Source organism: Dermochelys coriacea, chromosome 9 (assembly GCF_009764565.3).
Source record: "Dermochelys coriacea isolate rDerCor1 chromosome 9, rDerCor1.pri.v4, whole genome shotgun sequence".
In the NCBI taxonomy this organism is placed as follows: Eukaryota; Metazoa; Chordata; order Testudines; family Dermochelyidae; genus Dermochelys; species Dermochelys coriacea.
Window position 1 is genome coordinate 212109 of NC_050076.1, and position 12631 is coordinate 224739.

Consider the following 12631-nt stretch of genomic DNA (forward strand, 5'->3'; position numbering starts at 1 on the left):
GGAGCCAGTTGTACTTCTGTGATGGTCTTAGGACTGATGCATTACCAACTGGAGTATTTCTAATCCTTGGGACCAACTCCACACTCTTCAAATTAGGGCACACAATGTTGTAAGCCTCCATCACTTCATGGCTGCAAATTTGTAAGTCAAAAAGGGAAGAAATCATTTCTCACTACTTTCCTTACTTACTTAAGTGAGCTTTGAGTTGGGTTATTTGAACCCAACTCTGCCCTTTACTTCCCAGGTCTACCAAGCATACAGAGGGATCAAGCTGATTCAACACCAAGCATGAAGTGTACCACTTTGCCTTTGGGAAAGGGTGGTAGGGAGCTTGATCCTGGATTATTGCCTTTAGATTCCATTTGATGCTTGGTTAGGTCTCCTTTGGCACTGAACTGCACCTTGGTCTTCTGTACTTCCACCTTGTTGATTGACACACTCTTCTTTCTTTGGTCTTATTACAAATGGCGTTTCCCCCCCCCCCCCCATCTGAACCAGGTGAGTTGCTCCAGTAACTTCCTCAATAAAGATGTTGAGATTTAAAGGTCCAAAATTGGTATCTTCCAATTATCTTCTTTGGGGCTAACATATAAGAGAAATAGAAGCCTCTCCCTTGATATTGAGGTGGCACTTGATATCCTCCCTCTTCAGAGGAGAGAGTCTGCCTCCTGCTGAAGAATCAATTCATGAAAATGGTCCCTAAAGCGGAGTCAGGAATGGGGTTTGTGGGGAGGGAAGGAGAGAAATTGGATGGTGTAACCTCGATGGTCGATTTCTAAAACACAATTGTGTGTCGTGATAGAGTCCCAATTATGGGCAAAAAGTGAGAGACAGCCACCAAAGACAAGGAGGGTAGAAGTGGGTGGCTTCAATAACTGAGCACTTGTCATCAGAAGCAGCCTTTGGCCTCTGAACCCTGTGTCTTTTATGTGGAGGTTTAACTGGACGCTGGTGGTAGAATGTTTGAGGAGGCGGCGGCCTTGACTGTACACCTGTAGTTCGTTTTCTCTCTTCGGGACTGGAGTATAAATTCCCAGGGAATGGAGGCTCAATCTAGACTCTTTCAATAAGTGTAGGGCCTCATGCGTTTTCTGATAAACAAATTTGACTTGTCAAAAGGTACGTCTTGTATGATGATCTTGACCTCTCTGGGGAACCCCAAAGAGTGAAAGACTCACACCTGATAGCTATGCCAGTGGCTAAGCTTGTAAGGATGTTTCTGAAACTATCTTGCCTTTCTTGATGAAGCATTGAAATTGGGTTCCACTCTTTTGGAGATGGCCTTTCCCATTTCCAAGATGCTTGGAGGCAGATCACTACATACCAGTGGATCACAGAGGTCTTATCATCAGGCTACAACATTCACTTTAGGTCTCTCCCTCCTTTCCCTGACCCTCTCCAGGGAGCCCTCTCATGAGCTTTTACTGAGACAAGAAATAGACTCGTTCTTTTGATTAGGAGTGATAGAGCCAGTCCCAGCTCCTCACAAAGGAAAGGGGTTCTATTTGAGGTATTTCCTTGTGCCAAAGAAGGATGGAAGGTTCAGACACATTTTGGATCTAGGGCTACTAAATAAATTCGTAAAGTCTCAAAAGGTCAGGATGGTGACTCTGGTAACTATAATCCTTTCAGTAGAGGCAGGAGATTGGTTTTTGGCCCTCCACCTACAAGATGCTTATATCCATATAGCCATACACTCACAGTTCCCCTTCACATAAAGAACTCCCTTGACTGGTGGAAAAATCAACTCAACATTGGTGCAGGCATTCCTTTCATTTACCCAACTCTAGCAACAACTGTGACAACATATGCACCCCTATTGGATTGGGGAGCTTACCTCGATACCCTCATGGCTCAGGATAGATGGTCACCTCAGGAAACCACTCTCCACATGAACCTGTTGGAACTCAGGGAAGTCTGGAATGCTTGCCTTCATTTTCTTCCCCTCATCAGGGGAAAATCAATCAGGATCATGATAGACAATGTGGCCTGCATTTTCTAGATCAACAAAAAAGGAGGAGCACAATCCCCCTCCCTGTGCACAGAAGCCATAGAGTATAGCCCAACAGATCCAAATTTCAGCCATCTATCTCACTAGTGTTCAGAACACCACACCACAGCCTACATTATAAGCAGGCATTTCTCCCAGGACAGTGAATGGGAACTGGAGTCTCAGTTTCTCCATGGTATATTCCAAAATTAGTGATTTCCAGAGGTGGGACCTCTTCGCTACCTTCAGGGGACCACTTGTACTCAATGCCATGGGCTCCCATCAGCCAGTTGGCCCCTCCTTTTGGCCCTGCTGGGGCTTATGGGACTCCTATTGCAGATGCCACAACTCCATTTTTGAGTCACACCACACATTGCCTACTCAGCATCCACTGGATCCATCAAAATACAAGGAGGAGGATGTTGATCTGCATCCTCAGGTACTGATGGTACTAACAGGAATCTCATCCTCATCTCTGGATGAAGCAGTCACTCTATCCTCACCATCTCCACCAGGCAATCAGAGACAGTACTAGGAACTACTGCAGAAGATAGCCAATAACCTTGAGATCTCATTAGCGAAGGTCCAGGACCCACAACACTGATTCCTGGATATTCTGCAGCCTACAGGTCCTAGCAAGGTGGCACTTTCAGTTAATGAGTCCATCTTGGAGCCAGCTAGAGTAGTCTGGTATACCCCAGCCTCTTGCACTGCCATACACAAAAGGTTGAGAGACAATATTTCATCCCCACCATGGGAGCCTAATTTCTTTTCTCCCTCCAGCACTCAACTCTCTGGTGGTACAAGCAGTGACGGAGAAAAAGGTCACAACATCAGAAGACCACTCCACCTGACAAGGGTTCAAAGAGGTCGGACCTTTTGGGAAGAAAGGGGTGTTTTGTTTTGTTGTTTTTCCTCTGGAACCCTGCAGTTCTGTGTCACTATCAGGCCTTGTTAGCAAAATATGATTTTAACAATTACTCTAGACTCCCAGACTTTAAGACAAGCTTCACCAACAGGATAGATCCCCATGAGTGGGGTGTGAAGAGCAACAATGTTAATCCTCTCAATACTTATCTACTAATTAGCTAGCTCACAACTATCTCATACACACTAGTACTAAACTATAAGCAAGAAGTTTGCCTTGAGCATGCCTTGGCTGACACAGTAGGGTTCCATCTCAGGCTGAGGGGTTGAGAAGGATCTAAGGACAGTTCACCTGTGCAGGCCTATAAAGTCTGCGAGTCTGGGTTCTTCAGTGGTGTGCGGCACAAGGAGGTATAGGACATATGTGGGCCAAAATGATTCTGCTAACAGAATCTCCAATCAAGGGCTCGAGAAGTGCATGTGCACATGAAGGGACTAGAGTGGAACACCCCTAGATACACTACTCAAAGAAGAAAAGATGGTTCCTGTCTCATTGAAGTAGTCTCATCTTCCAGTGTGGCAATGTCCCTGGAAGGATCAGGCTGGAGAAGAGAGGGTGACTGGGGGAGAGGGAGAAAGATATCCTCCAGGGAAGTGTAAGTGTCCATCCATTCTGGTGTTTGGGGTGTTCTGATGAACGGGACTGACAGTTCCGATGTGTCCCAAAAGATTGCAGTTGGGTGGCCCTTTGAGAGATGGGCCAGTAGTGCCAGAGTCAGGTCCTGCACACTTAGATGGAGCCAGCAGATGTCAGTCCTTGTGCTTAGGAGTCGGAGCCACTGATGGACCCTTTTCTTGTGCACTTTACCCTCCTGACTGGGGGTTTCAGTGTTCCTGAGCCCTTAGGATCTACATGTCAAGGCTTACCCGACCTGATCAGGGAGGGATCTCATCCTTTATGAACAGATCTGGATGGGGATCTGTCCTTGTGACTGTGAGAATGCAGCCTACTTTCACTGGAAGCATTGCATGAGGAGTCCTTGGGTTTAGCAGCAGTAGCCTCAGCTCCCAAGCTCGTGCTTGGAGGGGCGCTGTTTGTCTCTTGAGGCCAACGTAGAGTGCAAGCACCTGCCTTGCATCAGAGTGTGGTCTCAGCCTGTTCCATAAGGTGTTTTTTCAGTTGAAGCTCACAAGTTTTGCGTGTTCACGGAGGAACTGAAAGATAGATGCTGCATTTTGCAGATACCCAAATGGTAGAGGCAGCTTTGGTGTTCGTTGTTCACAGTGAAGGAGCAAGGGCAAGAGAGACACTTCCTGTAACCCAGGATGCTGGGCATAGTCCCAGACTCTGGGGAGGGACTCCCCAGTATGGGGAAATAATTATACTAACTATACATTATTAAGTAAAACTATTTATTATATTTATTTATAGGCTATAAAGAGAAAACTGGAGAAATTTGTGGACACAAGGATTCTGACTCAGGGCATGCAGCAGTAAGAAGGAACTGGGGAGGATTTAGCTTGCACTGCCTGCTATGCCCACAATCTGGAGCATAAGGAGAACTACTGTGCATGTTTGGGCCAACGGATGCGGCTTGTTAGAATTTCCAGTCTCTGGTGTATGGCAAGCATGAGTACCCATCTGTGGATACATACAGGAACTAGGAATTGAAGAACCATCCAGCCTTCTCCCACTGTCCCCTTGGGAATTCAGTGTAGAAAGTTACATACACAACAATTTTTTAAAAAGTGGGTTTTATATTATCTTTCAAATGATTTATAGCTATGTTTTAAAAAACCTTCACCATCTTCGAAACAATTGAGCTTCAGGTACATTGTTTTTACTCACATGATGTTTTCCACTGATTTGGGTTTAATAAAAATGGAGATTGGGTACAGCTGGGCAATCTGCAACCTCTTGATCGCATTGCCAGAGACATCAAGAATGCAGTGTTTCCCCTAAAGCAGAAGGGGGGGAGGGAAGAGGGAAAAGAGTAAAGTCCTCGAGTTACACATGTGCATATTACATGCAATTTAGAAGTCAAAGCCTGGCCCCAATGAAATCAGTGGGAGTTTTGCCATTGATGTCAATGGAATCAAGATTTCATCCTAACAGTTTCCAGTTGCTGTCAAATTTATTTCAGTAGTACCCACTGATTAAAAATTATATCTAAGGATAAGGCATTATTCCAGTCAAAATTCCAGCCTTTAGTTGTGTTGGCCTTAACTAATTCTAATTAAATATGGATTGATAATACTTTGCTTTATAACTGGAAGTGACACTGGCCTAGCTGTACAATGCCCTATTTTTCACATATCTGTCACATATGTAACGCAGTGTCAGTATTTCAAGAAATTACCATGCCTTTTAATATTGGTTGGGGATTTTCTTCTCTCAGTTTTAAATATACTAGAGTTGCATATTTTGTTCCTTCTAAGCATACTAGGCTTAGTGAATAGCACATACCAGGTGCTCCTTGTATTCCTCCATTCGTCCCACAAACTCCATACGTGTCACCCACCTTTCTCTCTCTATTTCAGGGAAGTTTGTCCCAATATAATCACCTTCACTGTTAAAATTTGTGCCTTATTTCTAATCTGAATTTGTCTTCAATTTCCAGTCATTAATTCTTCTTGCGCCTTTCTCCACTAGATTAAATAGCCCTTTAGTACCTGGTATTTTTTCCCCATAAAGGTGATAATACACTAATCAAGTTACCGCTCAATTTTCTTTTGCAGTAGCTAAACAAATGTAGTCCTTTAAATCTCACACAAGAAGGCTTTTTTTTGCAGCTTCTGAATAATTTTTGTATTTTCTTTCCATACACTCTCCAATTTTTCAGCATCCTTTTTAGGATGTGGACACCAGAACTGTATGTAGTATTCCAGTACTGATCTCTCCTATTCTGTATACAGAGGTGAAATCACTTCCCTACTTTTGCTCACAATGCTCCCGTGTTTATATAGCCAAAGATTGGATTAGCTCGTTTTGCTACAGCATCGTATTGGAAGCTTATGTTGAGTATTTGTTTACTATGATCCCTAAATCGTTTTCATGCATTTGGCTTTATTAAAACACATTTTGTTTGCATGGACGCAGGTTATCAAGCACTTCAGACAGTTCTGTATATTACTGCCCTGTCTTCATCATTATTTACCATTCCATCAGTCTCGGTATCATCTGCAAATTTTATGTGCACTGATTTTATATTTATTTGCAGTGAAAAATATTGAATGTCAGACCTATCACCAATCTCCATGGAACTCCACTAGGAACACCCCCATTCGATGATAGCTGCCCTCTGACTACTATTTTTTGATATCTATCAGCTAGTTCTTAATCCAGTTACCATGTACTTTATTGAAATTGTATAGTGCTTAGTTTTTAATCAGAATGTCATGTGGTACATAATCCTATTAAAATAATGGATAGAATTGGTTGTGGTTATATATTTTATATATATATAAAAAAATTATAGTATTCCTATTCTCTGTTTATAATTCTATGTATTTATGCAATTTATTATGCATGTTCAGAGGAGCATGGTATATAAATGAGGACCTACCCATGTAGCTGTGAAACTTAAAAATATAAATTCAAAAAATGGAAGTCACACTAGCACTAGATTTACCTTTTCTGCTACTTCCCGCACTGACTGGACACTTGTTCCATAAAGGTGATTGTTGTACTGGCCAGCCTCAATGAATTTGTGATCCTGAATATCCTTCTCCATTTGCTCTCGAGAGGTGACAAAGTGGTAATCCCGTCCATCCACCTCATAATCTCGTTTTGGTCTGGTAGTATCTTTAAAGATAAGTAAAGAGCTCTCTAAGCAGAAAGCTACAACTTTCACCACAAATTAAATGTTTTCTACAATACTTGGCAAATATTTCCAGAGAATGTCTTCCATTTATACTGTAAAATTGTTAAATGAGAAATGGATACAAATTTTACACTTAAATAATTCTAGGAGGTAAAGACATGTCACAATATAAAAATTATTGAGCTCAACACACAGAGTCACAGTAGGACTATGACAGAGCTTATTTGATTAAATTTGCTATGGTATTTCCTGGGACTTACGTGGAACGCATGATCCAAATTTGTCTGGAAATTCTGAGATTAAATCATCATTTATTCTGTCTTTCATGGGTCCCAAAACAATCACTGGCCGAGTGTAATTGACTGTCAAAGATAGATTGATAATGTTTCTTCATTATAGTCTGATCATTAAAACACTTTAAAATTTCACCAAAACAAGCTTTATTATAATTGTGATTATAGATTAGTTATATTATATTATACCATTAAGACACAGTTAAAACAGACAAAATTTATTCCAGGTGGAAGAAATTATTGAAGATTGTAGGCCAATTTATACTCCTGGGGGAATTCTGTACGACTGTGTGCACAGAATTCATATCTCCCGCAGATTTCTTTGCTTCCCCACATAAAAAATGACTTTCTGACAGGGTAGCAAAGGTTAAACTGCAAGAGCAGTCATGAACCACGCCCGAGCAGCGCAGGTACATCGTTTCAGGCAGCTGGCAGAGAGATAAATCACCGCAGGGCTGGGGACACCCCAGCCAGTGGCTCCTACCCTGAGCCGGGATCAACTACTCGTCCCAGATGGGCTGGAGGCAGGAGAGGATGGGACTACCTCTTCCCCTGCAAGAAGTTGCTTGTGCTGTGTCAGATCCACCTCCAGAAACCTGCCCCAGCTGCAGGAAGCTCAGCATCTTCCCCTGCTTCCTGCCCCCATCTCTTCTCAGCAGTGGGGGGAGGGGTCACTGTACAGGGAGTTGCTCCCCCATCCACCTAACCCCCGTTCATCTGGACCTCCCATATCCAGACACTCTTGCCAAGCCTCACCCGGTACATCCAGAACCCCCTAGCCCTCCATACCTAAACTTCACCCTACTGAATCTCAACCCCTGCATCCAGATCCCCTACCACCCAACCCTGCACCCAAACTACCCCCACAGAGCTCTGTGCAATCAAACCCCCACGCTGATGAGCCACATCCCCTGCATCACCCTGAGCCCCCACATGCAGAACCCCGCTAGCTGCACCCAGACCCCCACCAAACCCAACTTCCCCAGCACCCAGACCCCCGCTGAGACCCCCATACCCAGACCCCCCCGCTGAGCCCCAATCACCTTCACTTGGAAGCCCCTGCAGAGTCCCATTGCCTCGGCACCTGGAACCCCCCAATGAGCCTCTGTGCATCCAGATCTCCCCACACCTAGATCCTGCACTCAGCTGCCTGCACCCAGATTGTCCCACACAGAAGCCTCTCACCTCACACCTGAATCCCCCAACACTAAGCCTGCCTGCTCCACACCTGGTGTGCCTGGCACAGAGGGGCAAGGCCTGAGGGTGTGTCTGGGGCAAGCCCAGGCCTTGTGCTATGTCAGGGTTGGGTGAAGCCTCACCGCTGAGTCCATGTCCTGGTGATCGGGGGGCTGCAGGATTATTTTTATTATTTGTTTTTTATTAACAAATAAAACTAGCAGAATTTTAAAATATTATGCACAGAATTTTTAATTTTTTGGCACAGAATGCCCTCAGGAGTAAATCTATACTGAAGTCAATGTGAGCTGCTGAGTGCTCCACAGCTTGGAAAAATTTATCACTTATTTACGTGCTAAAGGGCAAGATTTTCAAAAGAGCTCATCATCCAACAGCTACATTTATGAATCTAAATATAGTTGCTAGATTTTCAGACTTGCTATTCTGAGAACAATGGGACCTACAAGATGCTGAGTCTGATAGATATTGCAAATATCTTTGGGGACCAAATTGTATTACGTGTATGAACGGTTTATGTATGCAACTCTGCGGTGGCGGGGAGAGTTGCCAGATCTTTACCAGGAACTATGACCAGTGTGGGATGATTAAGGTGAATCACTTAGGTCTTAAATACCTCCAGAGAGGTACCATTCCCTGGGGAGGCTTGCATATACTGGTTCAAACTGGATTTTGCAGACACCAACAGAAAAAGAAAGGGCTTTTGATTTAAAGCCAGATTTAAACTGACTCAGTGCCTTCTTTCTGATCCAGCAAATGGACAGGACCCTCTTATCCAAGGGCCCTCAACTCCTCCTTGGAAAGACTTTGGCCTATTAGGGCCCTTTAAGAGAGATGGGTAACCTCTCATAAGCTTTTAGCATGTGTATCAGAACTTTTTTTTTAAAAAAATTCTCTTTAATGATTTTACCCTAAGAATAAAGGTTCTTGCTTAGAAAGAGCTGTGTAATAACTTGTAACTGCTGGCAATGCCCTCATAGCCCTCGGAGAGAGAAAGCAAAGCATAGGTCCTGGCCTAGAGGCGAACTGGCTTGCTGGGGATATTGCAGTGTAAGGCAGGGAGTTGTGCAGCCTTAAAACCCCCAGTTAGAAGGGAGAGAGACATGGGTCTCCACACAAGAGAGGTAATGGCTGGGAGTCAGAAACCTTAAGTGGGTGCCATTGAGGGACCATGGAGGGGGAATTCAGGTGCAGTTATCTTGAAACTGTGACACTGAGCATGACGCTGATGCCGAGAAATCTTAGGTACTCTGAAGATTCCCCCTGAAGATCTCTGAGGATCAGAATAATTCTTAAAAGTACAAAAGCTTTATCTTGCTATAACTTCAAAGTGGACACTTTATTTCTGATGTACTTCACAAATGCTATTTTAATTATATACTGCACATGCAGAGTACTCTGAACAGACAGCCTTTTTGCTTTCAAATTACAAATATCTGGTGTAGATCCCTAACAACTCAACACTCAGTACCTCAGAAAATCAGTCCAAAAATCTATAGCTATTTGCCTTTGTTCTGACCCCTTTCTAACTCTGCAAAGAATGAAATGGTGGTTGCATCTAGAAATAAAAATGTTAAAAAGCTGAGCAGGAATTTTGGCCAATTCAAAATTAAGGGTTATCCTATTAAGTTTTACAACATTTTGACACCCCCCCATTACACATTTTTGCCACATTTTTGGGGTGGCAGCGGCGTGCACTGGTGCTAGGGCAGGCTGCCTGCCCTAGCCCCGCACTGCTCCCAGAAGTGACCAGCACCACGTCCCTGTGGCGCCTGGTGGAGTGGGGGCAGAGGGGTCCGCACGCTGCCCTTGCCTGTGAGTGCCTCCCCCGAAGCTCCCATTGGCTGTGGTTCCCCGTTCCTGGCCAATGGGAGCTGTGGGGGGTGGTGCCGGCCGCTTCTGGGAGCAGTGCTGGGCTCCCGGCGCCATGGGGTGGCAATCGTGTGGCCTGGATCCAAAGCCCGGAGGGGCCAGATCCGGCCCACGGGCCATAGTCTGCCCACTCCTGCTCTAGGAGCACTTGGAACATTCTGATATCTCAATAAATATATATTTTTTTAAATTTAATAGGTTCTACAAACCTTCCTGTTGGCTGACTGGTTCGTAAGACAAGACGTATTCTTCTTGTCCACCTAAAAATTTAAACACATACATAAGGAAATTTGATGAAGTGGTAAGTAGCTTTTGTTTTAAAAAATTTGGCATACATGTAAAAAACTTTAGTCCTTTAATGAAAGAAAATTAGATCAGAAAATCCTCAACAAAATATATGTCATGATAATACTGATGAAGGAAGTTTCCTACAGAGTGATACATCAGAAAAATCACAAAGATAAGCCAAACAAAAATTTCATAATAAAATGGACATACCCGTTTTATTAAATACACAAAGTGTGAATAACCCTTATTTACAGCATGAAGATTTTTATGGGAAATGCTGTAAATTTACATGAAGCATGAGATAAGAGAAGTTTTAGGTGCTATTAAATGCTCTTGCAAATGTTTTACTGAACACAATGCATGCATGCTGTCATTCACTGCTAGATGCAGAAGCACTTGCATTGAGGTCCTTTCTACACTAGAAGGGCTAGCATTTAGACTGTAGATTTTCTTCTTTTATATTTAAACAAAAAATGCCCAAAACTTGTATACAAATGTCTTAAGCTGTTGCATAAGCTTTTTCATAAATTGATATTTAGCCAAAATATCTTTATATAGTACAGTTCTTAATTTAAAAAAGGCATTTTATACTGTATATGCAAAATAATACTTATCAACACATTTTATTTGTGCAAAGAAATTTTAAATTTGAACTAGGAAAGATGTAAATTCTGAAACTATTCTCAGCTCCAAAAAGCACATCAGCAGTGAATGAGATAAAAACATAACTTAATACTGACCTTCAATAGCTGCAAGCTTTTTAAATGTCAAATGCAAGCATCTGAAATATACTTCAGCTGCCATCACTGCACTATTAAAAAGTTTAGTGTTCAACATGATGGAAATCTCTCACAATAAAATTGTATTAAAATCTATTAATCAAGTCAACTAATTGACAGACTATAAAATTAAAAATTCAAAAGCTAGAAATTCAGATTACACATTAATTTTTAAGCCTTAATCTTTAAGCAAGATATCCTTTTGAATGTTCAACTAATACAACTAATTGGCTTGGCTAATTTTTGGAGAATTCACGGAAGTTCATCATACACATTCATTTGTAATAAGTGATCCCGATGCTGCTACAATGCAATTGTATATCAATGGATGACATCTGAAGGTCTTTCTAAATTCATATATTGCTATACATATCCCCCTACCCTCTTTTATTTCAAAGCAAAGAGCATGCTTTTTTTAAAAAAACAAAGTTTGTAATCTCAGAGGAAATGGACATTACTTACCTCCCACTGGAGGTTTTTCAAGATGTGTGGTCCCATCTGTATTCCACATGTGGGTATGTATGGGCACCAGGCACCTGAGTCTGGAAATTCTAGCAAATAGGGTCCGCTGGTCCACACGTGTGCCATAGATTGTCTTGTGCTCTGAACCGAGGGCATAAAGGGCAGCACAGACTGACATCTGTCCAGTTCCTTTTCTTATTGCAAATCTAGACATGATCCACAGCAGAGGGGACAGATGGCAGGTAGAGGACCACACTTTTTGAAGAACCACCATTCCAGTTATAAGTAACCAACCTCCATTTCTTCTTCATGTGATGTCCTCTATGTGTATTCCACACATGGGAGATTAGTAGGCAGTATTCAAGGAGGAAATAATGGGATGCAGATGTTATGGCTTTCTGCAAGATTGCTGTCCTCACAGCTGTATCTGTAGTAGAAGACTGGACCAAAGCAGTGTATTGTAAAAGCCTGTAAGGAGCTCCAAGTAGCTGCCCTATATTTTTCTACTAAAGGTATGTCTCACAAAGATGCTGTATGACAGGTTTCAGAGTAGCAGCCGTGTTAGTCTGTATTCGCAAAAAGAAAAGGAGTACCCGTGGCACCTTAGAGACTAACAAATTTATTAGAGCATAAGCTTTCGTGAGCTACAGCTCACTTCATCGGAGGTTGCTTGTACTCTGGTGGAATGGGCTGTCACTAGGGCATCACTTGGGATCTCAAGCAGATGGCGGTGAAGTATCAAAAATTTACCTCATGTTTCCCAAAATTTTACCAAATAGCATCAGCTTTGCATGCTAACTAAAACAGCAATTCTGGAGCAGATTGGAGTGTCTTGTTCTGTGGGGTGGGGTGACTAGAATCCACACGTGGTATGGAGGCCATGCAGGCAGGAGGGGGAGTTTAGGGGCTGGGGGTGTGGAGTAGGATGAAGAAACTTGGCAGAGGGAGGGAGATCCCAGCAAAGGGATAATGTTGGGGTAGACACCCTGAGGTTGGGGCGTGGGTATAGAGGATGGATGGAGTTGGGTGAGCCAAGAGGGGTAAGGGACGGGCCTTAACAGA

General features: G+C 43.0%; 1 protein-coding gene across 28 annotated transcripts in view; it reads right to left on the minus strand.

Annotated features, from left to right (window-relative positions):
• The window catches only part of DLG1 (discs large MAGUK scaffold protein 1), a 465475-nt gene that overhangs the window by 15686 nt on the left and 437158 nt on the right, over nucleotides 1-12631 (minus strand). For all 28 annotated transcript variants that reach the window (XM_043492521.1, XM_043492523.1, XM_043492520.1 and 25 more), the window contains 4 exons: nucleotides 10250-10300; nucleotides 6942-7043; nucleotides 6490-6662; nucleotides 4707-4816 (listed from right to left, as the gene is read on the minus strand). In XM_043492521.1, the coding sequence (XP_043348456.1) occupies nucleotides 4707-4816; nucleotides 6490-6662; nucleotides 6942-7043; nucleotides 10250-10300 (436 nt within the window). The remainder of the gene's footprint in view (nucleotides 1-4706; nucleotides 4817-6489; nucleotides 6663-6941; nucleotides 7044-10249; nucleotides 10301-12631) is intronic.